At 37.1% G+C, this 16013-nt stretch overlaps 1 protein-coding gene across 3 annotated transcripts in view; it reads right to left on the bottom strand.

The window, feature by feature from the left end:
- Positions 1-3320: 3320 nt before the first annotated feature.
- Positions 3321-16013, bottom strand: part of PAPOLG (poly(A) polymerase gamma) — a 36073-nt gene continuing 23380 nt past the window's right edge. For 2 of the 3 annotated variants that reach the window (XM_060026545.2, XM_060026546.2), the window contains 9 exons: positions 15025-15144; positions 14485-14594; positions 12396-12517; positions 11971-12146; positions 11467-11555; positions 11165-11385; positions 9921-9986; positions 9680-9736; positions 7505-7883 (listed from right to left, as the gene is read on the bottom strand). In XM_060026545.2, coding sequence (XP_059882528.1) covers positions 7785-7883; positions 9680-9736; positions 9921-9986; positions 11165-11385; positions 11467-11555; positions 11971-12146; positions 12396-12517; positions 14485-14594; positions 15025-15144 — 1060 coding nt within the window. In that variant the 3' untranslated portion in view covers positions 7505-7784. Of the gene's footprint in view, positions 7884-9679; positions 9737-9920; positions 9987-11164; positions 11386-11466; positions 11556-11970; positions 12147-12395; positions 12518-14484; positions 14595-15024; positions 15145-16013 lie in introns of all 3 variants that reach the window. The other variant, XM_069541272.1, reaches the window with a different exon arrangement.

The raw sequence follows: 16013 nt of genomic DNA on the forward strand, positions 1-16013 counted from the left end.
CTGCGACCCCTTCTCAGTATAGGTATAATTTGGGGCTAGTTCAATATTCTCTACTTATATTATTATGACTATATGAATGTTTATAGCTGAGCCATGTGATATACTGTGGATTTATTTCCTCTTTATATAGCTTTATATATAAAATATATATATAATATAAAGCATATATTTCCTTTTATATAGTTTCACTGAAACTAAGATGTGTCATTTAAAAAATTATTTGGTTGTTCTCAAACTCTGACAGAAGTGTTAATATCCTCTCACTATGATCAAGCATATCAAGTAAAACTTCATTTTTACTTTTCTTTTCTTGGCGATATTCCTCCTGGATCCCTTTTTTTCCTGCTCTTAGACTGATGGCTAAGGAATGCTACACAGCTGTTATTCTGGGAGATTAACAGTCTGTTTGTCCATCCTGTTTGTAGAACCTGCCAATCTTTTGGAATATTTTCATGTCACAGCTTTCCCATGAGGTTTGAAGGGCAAGTGTTTCAGGTGGGAGAAAGCAAAGCACAGGAGGGTTGAGTGTCTGTTGAAGGTACACAGATGTAAGTGGCAGAGCCTGGGCAGAACTGGGCTTTCCTGAGTCTTAGCCCTGGGCTCCCTGCAGGAGGCCACAGTGCCCCCTGCAGCCTGGCACAAATGACTGTTGCTGCTGCTGGCCAGCCTTCCCTCAAAAGTTCCAGACTCCACAGAAGAATGCAGGGTGGCAGGAATCTGATCCACACCTCCATGTAAGTTCTTTCATAAATGGGAGATATGATTGAGCGCTATACTTTGAATCATAATACTTCCCGAGTTTGCCAGTTAATAGTTATGCAGTTTGGAGCTGGTCACATAAACTCTTTATCTCAATTTCCTCATTTGTAAAATAAGGACAACAGTGCTACCTTATTAGGATCATTGTAAAGATTAAGTGCTATAATGTTTAAAAAGGCACATCCTAACTGCTTAGGAAATGTTAAACATTTATAATTATGGTCTAGAATTCCACAGGAGATAGTAATAATTTTACTATTGGACCCCAATTCTCTGGTACCCTTGAGTTCCTCGACCATGTTGGGATATTATATGAGAGCTGTGTGTGTACAATAGAATTTTCTAAATGAGAAATTTATACATTTCACTCTAGTGACTTTGGTTAATAAGTTAAGCCTGTCATTCTTCAGTCCATCCCCAGTGCACCCTCCAGGGATTGATGACACCCCTTGGTCAGCTGAGGTCAACTAACCAATACTAAAATAAATACCATCCAAACGTCCCAATTCTTGCCGTTTGCTGATTTTTTGGCTTTCATGATTTTTTTTTCTTTATTGTCAGTTGATGCAAAGATGTTAAGTCTTTTGGGTAACATTTTTCCTTGGGAGAAAGGAGTAGCTAGCCTCATCTACTTCTCCACCATGCTTCACCCTACTAGCCTTTCAGTACTATTTGCTGTAACAGTTTGCATTCTAAAACAGGCTGAATAAAGAAAGATGATCCAAGTTTGAGATGAACTTTTGGGAAGAGAACTTCTAGTGTATTTCAAATTGTAGGTGACAACTCAGGAGAGGCTGTGAAATCACCTTAGTGAGATCACAGCTGGCTCTTAAAATATCAACCTGCATCTCGCATAGTAGGAGAGCATTTTGTGAAACTTGTTTTAATTACCTATGTGTGTATATACATATATAAATTATATATACACACACATATTCATGTATGTGCTGGCTTGCAATATAAAATGTTTTTTTTTAATTTATTTTATTTTTGGCTGTGTTGGGTCTTCGTTGCTGCAAGCAGGCTTTCTCTAGTTGTGGTGAGCGGGGGCTACTCTTCGTTGCGGTGCGCGGGCTTCTCATTGCAGTGGCTTCTCGTGTTGCGGAGCAAGGCTCTAGGTGCATGTGCTTCAGTAGCTGAGGTGCATGGGCTCAGTAGTTGTGGCTCACAGGTTCTAGAGTGCAGGCTCAGTAGTTGTGGCGCACCGGCTCAGTTGCTCTGCAGCATGTGGGATCTTCCCAGACCAGGGCTCGAACCCATGTCCCCTGCATTGGCAGGCGGATTCTTAACCACTGCACCACCAGGGAAGCCCTAAAATGTTTTTAACTAAGTGTTACAGTTGAAAAAGTTTGAAAAATGCATCTTAATGATCTTCACAGTGAAAAAGAAACGTGCCTTAATGATTTTCACTAAGTTTTGTTTGCTTCTGTTAGTTCCTTCATCAGGTCTCTCTTCTAGATAACCCTCTTCAGACTAAAAAGAAAAAAATCAAAACCAACCAACGAAACAGAACTCATGCATTTAAAAAAATTTATTTTTGGCCACACTGCACGGCATGTGGGATCTTAGTTCCCTGATCAGGGATGGAAGCCATGCCCCCTTCAGTGGAAGCACAGAGTCTTAACCATTGGACTGCCAGGGAAGTCCCTCACACATTTTCTTCTTCAGGATTTTCTGGGTACCCACTACATATTCTTGGATATAGCTTCCTACTCTCAACTTACAACCTCTCAGGGGAAAGCAAGTATGTAAACGGAACATTATGCAAGTTAGAGTAACTAAAACGTTGAAAAGTCACAAGTAACGTGTTGGGAAGGTAGGATGATTGATTCTGACCAGATTATCATGGAAGGCTTTATGTGGCCATTAGGCTCAAAATGTCAGTAATCAGAGGTTGGCAAGGAAGGGTTTAGAAGTGTGTCTTTTTAAGGACTAGTAAGTAATACTTTGGCTGGATATGGTGTGAAAGATAGTTTTTGGAACATGCGCTTTAAAAGCATCGAATTCTATCTTGCCCTTAATAGCTTAATGCATTCAGAGCCACAAAGAACCTGTTATGATGTTAATTTAACACATTCAGCATAGTGTGATAATTGTGTTAAAGTTATATCCTAGGAGCAGTGAGTTGCCCTAATCAGAAATTCACACTCCAGGGATGGTCAGCTGGCACTCCAATCAGTGTACTTCACAAGTGACTATTAGAAGCCCTTCTGTTATCCACAGCTCACTCAATACAGGAGGCTTTGCTAATTAGCTTAATAAATGTCAAGTGTGTTTCCACTGGTGCCATGAGTGGCTTGCTAATAATCTTGATGTAGACAGCAGGTTCTTATTTGTGAATTCAGTACCTGATTTAAGATAGGTGGATAGGCTAAAAACAAGTCATTAACAAGAATGTAACAAGCTCTGTAGCTTGTACTTCTGTGGACAGTACCCAAGATCTGATTGCTAAGTGCACCTCTGTCCAGCCATTAGGAGAGTATTCTGGTTGCCTGATGTTGACCACAGGGTGATAGAATTTTGCCCTCAACACTTGAGGCAGATGCTACTGCTTGCTAAGGTTTAATCAGATATTCCGTGTAAGGCAAACTGAGTATGAACTTTGCTTTTATGTTAAGCAGGTTGTGGATACCACTACCTGCCAAAGACTCTGAGTGGTGAAGGACCGAATTGGCTGTCAGTTTGATAAATAAGTTAAAGACGTCTGGTACTGTTAAGTTACTCCCGAATAATATCAGTCAATCATCAACACCTATTTATCAAAGCAAGTTTATTTGATTACTTATTCCAGACAGATAATGAGGCTCGTGTGTACAACTAAGAAATTAAGACAATCCAGATAAAAGGCAGGAAAAATTAATATGAACTACACAAACAGCTAGCTAAAAAGGAACAGGAGCTGCATTCATCTTACATAATACTGTGACGTGATGTAGCACCATTGACCTCAAAGATATCCTAAGCACTTTTTAAGGTAATTACGTGGGTCCTTGCTAAAAATGCAGCAATACATTAAAAATTATAGCAAGCCTGATGATAATCTTATGTTCAACTACTTCAAATATAAAATTATTCCAGAAAAAATGGGAAATTTGGGAAGAGTCTGACCTTGTACAATTCTTTTAAAAAATCCTAAGGAAATAGTCACCATTATTGAGACCAGTTTTCTTCCACCACTTGCACTATATTCATCACTATTATCATGACCTAAATTCTAAGCTTTGGAATTTTTAATAGTTATTTATTTAAATACACACACAATTTTATTTATTAGAAAAAATTTTTTTACACTAAAGTTCTGTTTATTGGTCTGTTCAGTCTGTTCTGATCTGAACCACAAACATGGAGAAATAAGAAACTTAAGCCTACCAAAATCAAAGGATTAGGATCTTTAATGATAAATCCTATTTTTTTTACCATTTCTAATCATTATTCTAAGCTATTCTACTCTGATCATTCTTAGGCTGAAATTTGTTGAACTTAAGTTTGACCCTGTTAATGAATCTAAGTTAAGTGAAGACACAAACCTAATCATACACCTTTTTCTAAATACTGATGAAGTTTCATCTGAGATATATAAAGAAACTTGGAGAGAAATTCAGTGTTCCAGAGTCCTTCATTAGCCCACTTTACTAGTTAAGAGCCACAGTACATTTTCAGAAATACACCACAGAAAAATCTTAAGAAGAAAACTGCCAAGAGTTTGGGATTATTCAATCCTGAAAAGCTGTGGTTCCTAACTTTTTTTTAAGGGTCGTGACCACTTTGAGAAGCTGATGAAATTATGAACTTTCCCTCAGAAAAATGTATATGAACAAAAACTTCTTATATACATTTGCAAGGGATTCCCTACAGTCCATGATCCGCAGGTTAGGAATTTCTATTTCAAAGCTGTGGGACACAGTGGAAAATAAGTTCAGCCCATTTCGACGTTGCCCATCTTCACTTCACTTCACTTCACTGCAACTATATAGGACAGTAAGCATTTTAATGATGTTACTAAATTGCTGCCTTAAGACAAAAACTCTTATTGTAAGCATAGTCTTATAAGATCCCCTTGCCCCAATTTTACAAGGCTTTAAGCCATTTATCCTGTCTCTCAAATTAGTTAAGTCCCTAAGGTTTAAACTAGCAGATAATTGTTTCATTGATATATTATTCTTTAGAGCCAGTCACTGAAAAATGAGATTAAAATACCCTTGTGAAAATGAACATGTGTCTACATACTGAAGAACAGGTTATTTGACTTTGTAAAATATATTTCTAGTTATATTTCTAGGTATAGTCTCTACACTTGAAATCAAATGCATCTACCTAGTGCCTGTGAACACAGCACATAACTGCAGACCATTCCCTCTTACTTACTTGGAACCCTTACAATGGAGGTCTCCTACCATGGTAACAAAATGTACAGTTGACCCTTGAACAATGCAGGAGTTAGGGGCACCAACCCACTCACCCCAGTTGAAAACACCTGTACTGCTATCTCTGCTTCAAAAACAAAGGAATTGATACATGACTCACCCAAGGGCAGGAAGCTGAAACAGTCTGGATCGAATCAGGACTCAAACCCTAGTTCTTTCGATTCCACATATTGTGATCTCAATCAAACCTTCCCCTATAATTAATTAGTTTAAAGTTCTGTGAAATGAAAATACAAGTACTATATTTATTGAAAAAAATCCACATATAACTGGACCCATGTAGTTCAAATCTGTGTTGTTCAAGGGTCAACTGTACTCAATGTTCTACCTACCGTTCAGGATACAGAACACTTCATTTCTGACCAAACCCGCTATCTCAAAAGCACCTCATCAACTCCCCAGTTACCAAACAGGTTGAAGAATGCTATCTTTGAGAAGTCTAACATTAAACTCTTGGCTATGTCTTAACCCCATGTCAAATGGACCATTAAAACAAGAGGAATGACTATACTACAGTACAAAGGTTAGGCCTGTTGCTTTCTTATTAAAGATGAACTCCGCTAGTTACTCCAAGGAATCGGTTTATATAATAGGGTAAACACGGATGTACGTATGGGGAATTCTTAAAGCCCTTATTAAAGAAGTTTTCAATCAATCAATGTTTTAAGTCAGGTGACAGTTATTCAGTCCTTGCATAATCATTCTCTTTTGCTCAAATAGAGTATTTATAGAACAAATCTCAAAATACTTGAATAAAGAAAAAGGGTCAACTAAGAGAACAGCTTTGCCAAGGAAGCTACAACTTGGTTATGGGATTTCATTCTCATATTTTGCTATATAAAAAGTGAATAATGGAACAACCATTGTTTTCCCCTTGCTCTTCTTTACTTTTAAGAAGTCTTCCTTTGTAAAAGTTAAACACTAGAATTTCCATTTCAGAGACGTAGGGGTCAGGAACAGGAGTGGGAAAAGAAGGATCCTGCTCTCTGACAATCAGAATTCAAGTATTTCAACTCAATGGTAAAGGGCTTGCAAGAGAAAATGGACTATTACTCCACTGGCTAAATGGCATCCCATGAGTCCTATAAACTATATAACCAAGGATTTTCCCTGCACTATTCAAATGTACCATTTTGTGTTTTTCCTACTGGACCTACTAAATGGTGAGTGAAAGCTGAAGAAGGTAATATATACCAACATTCCTGGCTGTGTAATCTATACATTTTCGTTTAAAGAGTAATTCAAGCATAATCCATATTTAAAAAATTAGACTAAAGAGAGACAGTAAAGGTTTTAAAGTTTTCTCTTTGAAAAGATGGTATCTTACAGTACATACAAAAATACTCTGAAAATACATACGACTTCATTTACAAAACACTGAATCAACATATTACAAGAAGAATTACATGGTTATGGATTTTAATAAATGGAGCATGCGTTCATGAAACTTAAAAAATATTAAGAAATGCACTGAAAAAAGCAGTGTAAAAAAAGACAACTCATATATTTAAATAAAAATTACAAAGGTCCTGAGCCAATTAATGGTTGGTAACAATGTCATTCAAAAATGCCTTTAGGTTTCAATAAAATCCACTGCTCATTTCTGCATGCCTAGTCCACGAAGGAACTGTTTGAAGTTGTGGCGGTAAGTAATGGTCAGGAAGTATCATGCCAAGTTAATCGTACACTTCAAAAATACCAGTTTGCCATACTTAAAGGCATCTTACTGTTGATGCCGGAATGAGTTGCTCCTCAGTAAAAAATACCAGTCAACTAACAAGAAATGGCATGAGATAGGATATGTAACAATTTCACCGTTCATATACTGACTTTCAGTATCCTGGTCATATTTTGATTCTTAATAAAGATGCATTTCAAAGGCCTCCATGGGAGGCAAAATATAGAGAATTTATGGTGCCCAACTCTTATGTAATCACTGGACTAATCCTCCCTGGTAACTATGCAACATTTGGATAGAAAGGCACAATAAAAAGTTAAATATTCCGTGTGCCAATCCAAGAAAAAATAACTTAAATCAACAGAACAGACATAAGTACATCTACACAAATGAGGAAAGCAGAGAAGATACCTCACATTCATTTATCTCAGGTGTCACAAAGTGGCTTCAATGATAAAGTAAATGTGTTAACATTTGGAAAATTACATTTTTTGTTTTGTTTTTTTGTTTTCAACTTTTTTAGTTCTATACAATGATTACAACATAAGACTTAAAAAAAAGAGGGGGGCGGTGTTCAGGACTTGTTTTATCAGTGTCCAGAGAGCCAAGAACTGGTTCCCACAACAGAGAAACAAGCATCGAAAGTTAAGGCAGTAAAACCTCCAACGCAAAGCCATAATATTGTAGATGATAATTTGATAGCAGGTCATCCTCAGAGAACTGTATGTAGCAATCAATGAGAGAATGCTACAGCATCTGCAGGTCAAAGTGTGAGAGTTCAAAAAACCACTTCAAGGTTGTTAGGCCGATGACTGTAACTTTCACCTTATTTTATGTATGACAGCCACCTCTATCTTAAAAAGAGTGGCTGCATCTATGCCACTAAATGATTGCATATTCACTTAAGTAAGGAGGCACTGCTTTTACCGATTTAGGGTCAGTCGAATGGAATTTTTGATGACACGGATGTTATTTGCTGGAACTGGAGATGATGAATCTGGTAGTTCTTTACTGGGCAGTCTCTGTTAGAAAGAAATACAAAGTAGGAAAAACAAATACACATTATAAAGGTCCAACGAGTAAATCAGTCACAAAACTCTGAGTTTTTTTCCAAATGCTTTAAGTTCCTAAACACTCAAGTATGTGTTGAATATTTTTTCCCTATGTTCAAGTCGCCTTGTTTTGGGGACTTATTATTATTTTTTTAAACAAGTGAAAAGCAGAGGGATAGGGAAAGGGTAGAAGTGGGAGGACTGTATGAATAGGAAAGAGGACTTTGTTTAATCAATTGCCACTTCTAGACTGAGAAATGCATAAAGAACAAAGTCCTCCTCAGACTCGGGCAATGTTAAAGAGAAATAGGTGAAGAGCATGGTCACTAAACAGGAAATTCTTGGGGTGCAAGGTGAAAAAATGAGTGTGTGATACAGAGGAAAACTTGATATCCAGTTATAGCCTTCAATTAGTTTCTGTAATACATTCATGCAGAAGAATAACCCAACTTGTGAGATAATTAAGTTTTTAGGAAAACCAACTTTGTAGTCAGGGTAGGTAACTTCAGTGATGGTAAAAGTCAGGGACATCTATATGAGGGCTTTTGAAGACACTAAAGATTATTATATAATGAAGGCAAAGTCTAAGAAACAAAGACAGAAGCCTAAAATACAGATAGTTGTCTGACAGAAACAGCATATCAGCTTCTTGTCAAGAGATGACTGCAAGAATTAATTCTCCTCGCATGTTACCTAGGCTAAACAAATTATATCACACACACATCCATTCAAAAAAAAAGACATGAAAAATTTCAGATGTGCATAGAAGTAGAGAATAGGAAGGACAATGAAGACTTAAATGCCACAAATGAAGACTTAGATGCCACAAAGAAGACTCAGACATTATTAAAATTTTGCCACATTTGTTTGGTTTATGCCCCTTACCCTTTATACTTGAAATCTTTTAAAGCAAAACCCAGACATGTCATTTCACACTTTAATATCATCTCAATTTTTTTTCCATTACCATACATAATTATACACCTCTACTTTTTGTAACCCACTCTTACGTTAAAAGAAATTTTACAAATTCTACAACTAATAGAAAGTATGAGGACATTTTCTATTTTGCTTTAGAATTGCCAATACATCCTGGGGAACCTGGCAGGGTGACAGCTGACTGTGATGAGAAACACTTTATTTAATGGGGGGTGAAAAATAAGCCATTTTGTTTGCTGTAACCTCTCAAAGAAGGGCTTCTTCTGATTTACACAAGGCCGATTTTTTTGAGCACCTATAATATTATTAGCTTAAATGGTAATCCTTTGAAAATAAATTTTTAAATTGAGATTTAGGGGCTCTTCAGCTCATGTTTTAAAGGTACTTACTCTGTATACCAGTATATTTGGTTCCTCCAAAATATTAGTAACTATGGTCCCCAACTATCAAACCTAAATTTTGTCAGTAAGCAGTGGTGTACAACAAAAGACTATCAAGTGTTGGTAAGAAATTATTGTGCTGAGCACTAAACTGCTTCTTTAAAAATAAATGAAAACAAAGGTTGAACATAACCTGCATAAATCGTAAAGTCTTAAACGACTCCCTCTTTTCTAGACTTTTGAGGTACATACATTTAGGATCATACACTTTGTTTGCTATTTCCAACCCAACTTCCAACTATACTGCTGGTCTTTGAGGACAGGGACAAAATCTTACTACTCTTTTCCTCACCCCATGCTAGGCTCTTCTTAGTAAGCTTTTTGTACCTGCAGATTACCTATGAATTTTTAACTGCGTATTTTATTACAAATAAGACTATCTATTACCTTTTTGCGTGATGTATCAATAGTTGGAATAGGCATACATTCTCCTCCAATGGCATCCTAAAAACAGAATTACATACAAGTGAAAACTTTCTTTCCTATATGCAAATGCTTATTTCTACATGAAATGAAACATAACCAAGAGTTGACAGATATAATCTGATCTACTTTTGAATATAGTACTTTTCCTGATACATGGCTCTTTAAAAGTAAATATTTTGAAGCACACTATTGATATACTTACCACTGATTTTCTTTTTCTGTCCTCAGCAGCACGTGATTCCTTAAACGTTGATTCAAGTCGAATAAACTAAAATATAAACATTAAAATGAGTTGCTATTACCTATAAAAAACACATAAATCTATATAAACTGAGAAACTAATTAGTGACCAGGCTAACATCAAAACTATTACGTGGGCTTCCCTGGTGGTGCAGTGGCTGGGAGTCTGCCTGCCAATGCAGGGGACATGGGTTCAAGCCCTGGTCCGGGAAGATCCCACATGCCACGGAGCAACTGGGCCCGTGAGCCACAACTACTGAGCCTGCGCATCTGGAGCCTGTGCTCCGCAGCAAGAGAGGCCGCGACAGTGAGAGGCCCGTGCACCACGATGAAGAGTGGCCCCCACTCGCCGCAACTAGAGAAAGCCCTCGAACAAAGACCCAACACAGCCAAACAAACAAACAAACAAACAAAAAAACCTATTATGAACATGGTTTGATGAGGGAAGAGAATTTAAATTAGACAATTCCATTGCCACCCTTAATTTCTAAAGTTTTATCTTTTTGTTTAATCTATCCAGATAATGAATAAAACAGTTTTACCACCACCTACTGGAAGCAGAGGAGATCAACATTATAACACAATAAACATGATTATTTAGTTACCAATAATGCCTTTATGTAAGTCAAAGAGAAACGAAGATCATTCAAATTTTTAGACACATTAGTAATTTGAATTTTTAAATAATTAATTTTTATTTTTGGCTGCATTGGGTCTTCATTGCTGCACGCGGGCTTTTCTCTACTTGCGGCGAGTGGGGGCTACTCTTCTTTGTGGTGGGCAGGCTTATTGCTGTGGCTTCTCTTGTTGCACAGCATGTGCTCTACGTGCACGGGCTTCAGTAGTTGTGGCACACGGGCTCAGTAGTTGTGGCTCACAGACTCTGGAGCGCAGGCTTAGTAGTTGTGGCCCATGGGTTTAGATGCTCCGCGGCATGTGGGACCTTCCCAGACCAGGGCTCAAACCCGTGTCCCCTGCATTGGCAGGTGGATTCTTAACCACTGCACCACCAGGGAAGCCCAGTAATTTGAATTTAAGATGAACAATTAGTATTATCCTATTAGGGTTTAGGTAAATACTCTTTTTAAACAGTCAAATCCTAATGGAACACTAAGATAACTGAAGAATTTGAGTTTCTTCAGCACTATTGTAAGTTTACTTTGAAAAAAATCAACTACTGAATCACCACTGAAGTTGTAATTTTACCTTTTCTATGTCTTTCAACCTCTTAGAAGACCCATCTATGGATGGGGAGTGGGATCTTTTGGGGGTAACATTCTTAGTTATATTTGACATTCCATTTAGATGTGGCTGCCCCTGGGCAGGGCTGTGGGGTGTTGTGATTCTAGGAATGACATTTCGTCCTACTACAGTAGGAATGGTACACACAGCTGGAGGTGATACAGCTTTTACTGCAGAGTCAACTTCTGAAAAGGAAAAAAGAAAGATTTCAGTAATTAAATACAAATGTAGTAGTATCGTTACTAAAAAAAAGCGTAGATACCTACTTGCACCAATGACGGGAATAGACAGTCCTTGGGCTGGCGGGACAGTCAGTGGCTTTTCCACAACTACAGCAGCAGGCTCAGCATTATTCCTGTTAAAAGTGTTAAAATATCATCATTAAACGACTTAAATAGTATGCATTTAAAACACTCTTATTTTAACATTTAAGATAATTTCTTTCAAGTACTCCTAACTTTAACATTTCACTAAAGGAAGAGAAAAGGGTAGGGAAAGGAAGAGGACCCAGGGAGAGAATTAACAGAAAAAATTAAAGGAAAACCTGCACATTTCTATGTACTTATCTACTCCCACATACTCATAAACCTATACCATGCCCCAGAGGATTACCACAAATTGTCAAATAATTCTAAATAAGAAACTGACTACTAACTGGCAAAATAAAATCTTTTTACAGTTAAAAAAAAAAGTATTTAGCAAAGGTATAGAAAAGTTTACATTATCCTCAAATAAGCTGAAGACTGAGAGGAAAATTTTGAAATACAGACCTTTCTGTCTCTGCTGAAGGAGGACTATCAGGCTTGGAAGGCTTGTTTGTAGACACCGGGGAATTAAAAGGTGTTCCATTATCAGTGTCTCTGGAGCTATCCAAACAATTGCTATCCAGAGATGATCTTTTGGATTGAGGTCCACTTGAACTTCGACTGACATCAGAAAGACTTTGCTGAAAGAGGGGAAAGCTTTTAGGATTTCAAAAAGTAAATGAGAAAAATGACTGGTTTCAATTCTGAAGTACATATAAAACAAATTATCTTTGGTGATTAATGAAGGTAAGATTTTAGTCCTAGATTGAATTGTCTGTACCTTCCCTCTTTCTTCTCAATAGGTTTGGGCGTTATAAAAATGCAAATTTGGTCCCAGGATCATTCGTCTGAGTTCCACTCAGATTGGAGAGTTACGAGTACAAACTCACCTTTTTCTTCTTCTGAAGAATCTCTGCGGGAAGGTAGTGATGAAGTTGTTTTTTTTTAACATGAGTTGCTTCAATTTTCATTCCCTCCTTTAGCATGTTTATATTGTTTGCCTGTCTGTACACTGTAACAGAGTCAGTATGTTAAAATGGGGAACTTCCTTCTGAACCAAGGGCTGTTTTCTTTTTCTGAAATACATACCTTTAATATCTCCACATCACTACACAAACACACATTCCTCTTACAGAACAAATACTTCCAAAACATTTTCACAATGTCACAACCCTATTCAAGTACTGACTAGTTTTCTCATGTCCAACTTCTAAGACTTCCCCATAATCAAATCTAACAAAATAAATGTATGGAAAAAAGGCTTTTTCCAAATCTTGTTTTCTGCTATTTTCCCCAAAGGCAATGTCTTCTCATAATTATTTGCCCAAGTCTGAGCTAATCCTAATACCAAATATCCAAGATGCCAATTCAAGCTCTCCTCCTCCATGAAGCTTCTTTTTCTACACCAACCACAGAATGTTAGACATGAGAAACCATCTAAAAGTACATCCTTATTATACAGGTGGGTAAATGAGGCTCAACAGCCTTGAATGCCTTGCCAAAATTGGAATACACGTAGGCCTAGGTCCCCAGTCTAGTGCTTTTCACTCCTTATAAGAAAATCATTTTTATTAACTACCATATAAATTATTTAATGTACGTTAATTGTGAATACCAAATTAGATTATAAGCTTACTCAAGACAGGGATGGGAGGTTTCTTTTGCACAGTAAGTACTGTGAAATGTAAATTATTTAATCTCTTGGGGCCTCAGTATCTCTATCTGAAGAAGAACATTTTATAAATCTATAATAAACAGAGCTTCCCAACCCCCTCATTTTGGAAAAATGAGTCCAAATTAGAATGGAAAAATTTATATCTATGTTTTCATTCCAGATTGCTTATAAAAGAATCACCAGGAGTGCTTGTTCAGTGTGTAGACTCCTGGCTCCACTCCCAGAGCATGTGATTCAGTGGTTCTAGGTGATGCACAGGAACCTGGATTTTCATGATAAATGTGAGTGCTAATTCAAAAGAATTTAGAAAACTCAGATGAGCTAACCAAGAATATTAATAGTATGAATGTACACTATTCCAGATTATTAAGACAACTCCAAATTTATAACAGATATATTAAGATATTCCAGGGAGATATTCTTAGGGAGCTAGATGTGAAAGACCCTTTTCACTGATTCGGAGACATATTCAGCAAGCCTGTACTGAATGATATTTATTTCATGTAAAAAAAGTAAAAAGCAAGTCGTCTTTATGACTGTGATTACGAACACTGGCTGTGCACACTAAGAACCACCTATAGACTTTCTTTAGTCTTCTATTTGTTTTAAAACAGTTAATACATTTACATGGTACAAAACTCAAAGGGGGGATTTCCCTGGTGGTTGAGCAGTTAAAACTCCACACTCCCAATGCAGGGGGCCTAGGTTCGATCCCTGGTCAGGGAACTAGATCCCACATGCATGCTGCAACTAAGATCCCGCATGCCACAACTAAAGATCCCCCACGCGGCAACAAAGATCCCACATGCTGCAACTAAGACCTGGTGCAGCCAAATAAATTAAATAAGTATTTAAAACAACAATGACAACAACAACAAAATCTCAAAAGGGTTCAAGAGTATACAGTGAAGTTGCCTCACTCCTGTCCACTAGACACACCTGGTTCCTTGACCTAAAAGCAACCAGTTCTGCCAGTTTCTTTTTTAAAAAAACTATATATCCCTCCAGAGATAGTCTATGTATTTTTTTTTTTTTAGTCTATATATTTTTAAGCAAACATACATATATTCTTTCTTTACACTGGTCTGCAACCCCCCACCCCCCCGCCCACAAACAGGTCTTGGAAGTCGCTTCATCATGCCTTTACTTTTTTAATAGCAGAATTAATTTTCATGATATAGCTGTTCCATCTTCATTTAACCAATTGCAGAACTTTAAAAAATATAGCCAGCCAGATCCTAGGCAGGTGATACTGCGTTACTGCCAAGGTTGAGCACCACAGCTCCATGATGACAAAGTCTTACCTGTATCAGTAAATGACTGTATGTCATATGTCAAGTCTATATTAACACTTTCTGCATTTTCTACTCTCCGAAAAATTATTCCAAGGAACCACATTGATACGTAATTGTTGCTATAAAATAAAAAATTTAAGAATTTCCATTAATTTTTACAATTTTACAGATGCTATTTGGTAATTAAAACTTGGTCTATGGAAGCATAAATACAAATGTCAATGGTTTGGCCAAATTCTTAAAACTGACACCAAGAACACTGTTAAGTTATCCTGTGTTATTATACAAGAGGATTAAATGCTTCGAAAATGACTTACTAAATATATATTTAAAGATGCTCCAAATATTGTGATGGAGTTTTTTGTTGGGGTTTGTGGGCTACCAACAAAGCATGTACTCAGTTTTAATGCATGACAACTCGTGATCAAGTATACAATGTATTATCCTCCATCAATGCCTGTTAAATAGCATCTCACAACTGATCTTAAACCATGCATATTTCGGATACCATTATTTTAAAAATATGATATTAAAAAATAATTAACTTACTCTTTATGATGTTCCTTATTTCCTGGGAATGACTGGGGATTTACATGGGCAAGAGTAATAAATTCATTCCGTTCCAAATTTCCAACAAGTACACGTATTTTAGATTCTACTAATCCAACCCTAAAATAAAATGACAAGATTTTTCCATATTAAATGTGGAAGCTACATCCAAGTAAACCAAACAGCATATTAGCTATGATGCTTTACAGGGTTCATTAAAAAAATTCAGTCCAATATTTTAGGGACTCTGTTTAAAATACCATTCAGGTAAGTGAGAAGTTACTTAGTGAATTTCTGTTTCCTTCCCTTTCTTTTTCAAGAAGAACTGATCTATTTAATGCATTCCTGATCTAAAATACCCTGCCTTTTAAGACCATAAAATAGTCATGATTGGAGCATGAACAAAAACTGTTCGTTAACCTGGTTCTAAATCTTTTTCTACTTTCAAATCTTATGCCTAAACCCTAAGGCTAACATATATTTAAATAATGTTAACAAAAAGAGCTAATAACTAGCACTTAATTCATGAAATAAACATGCTCTAATCTTTACAAAATTGATACTAGATATTAAATTTTAAAAAGAATTCACTAAAATCAGATCAGATACTACTAAAATATAGAAAGTTTCATCAGGGACTTCCCTGGTGGCACAGTGGTTAAGAACCTGCCTGCCAATGCAGGGGACATGGGTTCGATCCCTGGTCCGGGAAGATCCCGCATGCCGTGGAGCAGCTAAGCCCTCACACCACAACTACTGAGCCTGTGCTCCAGAGCCCGCGAGCCACAACTACTGAGCCCGCGTGCTGCAACTACTGCAGCAAGTGCGCCTAGAACCTGTACTCTGCAACAAAAGAAGCCACCACAATGAGAAGCCTGCGCACCGCAACGAAGAGTAGCCCCCACTCGCCGCAACTAGAGAAAGCCCATGCACAGCAATGAAGACCCAACGCAGCCAAAAATAAATAAAAAATAAATTTATTAAAAAAA

The sequence above is a fragment of the Delphinus delphis genome, chromosome 12 (genome assembly GCF_949987515.2).
Source record: "Delphinus delphis chromosome 12, mDelDel1.2, whole genome shotgun sequence".
In the NCBI taxonomy this organism is placed as follows: Eukaryota; Metazoa; Chordata; class Mammalia; order Artiodactyla; family Delphinidae; genus Delphinus; species Delphinus delphis.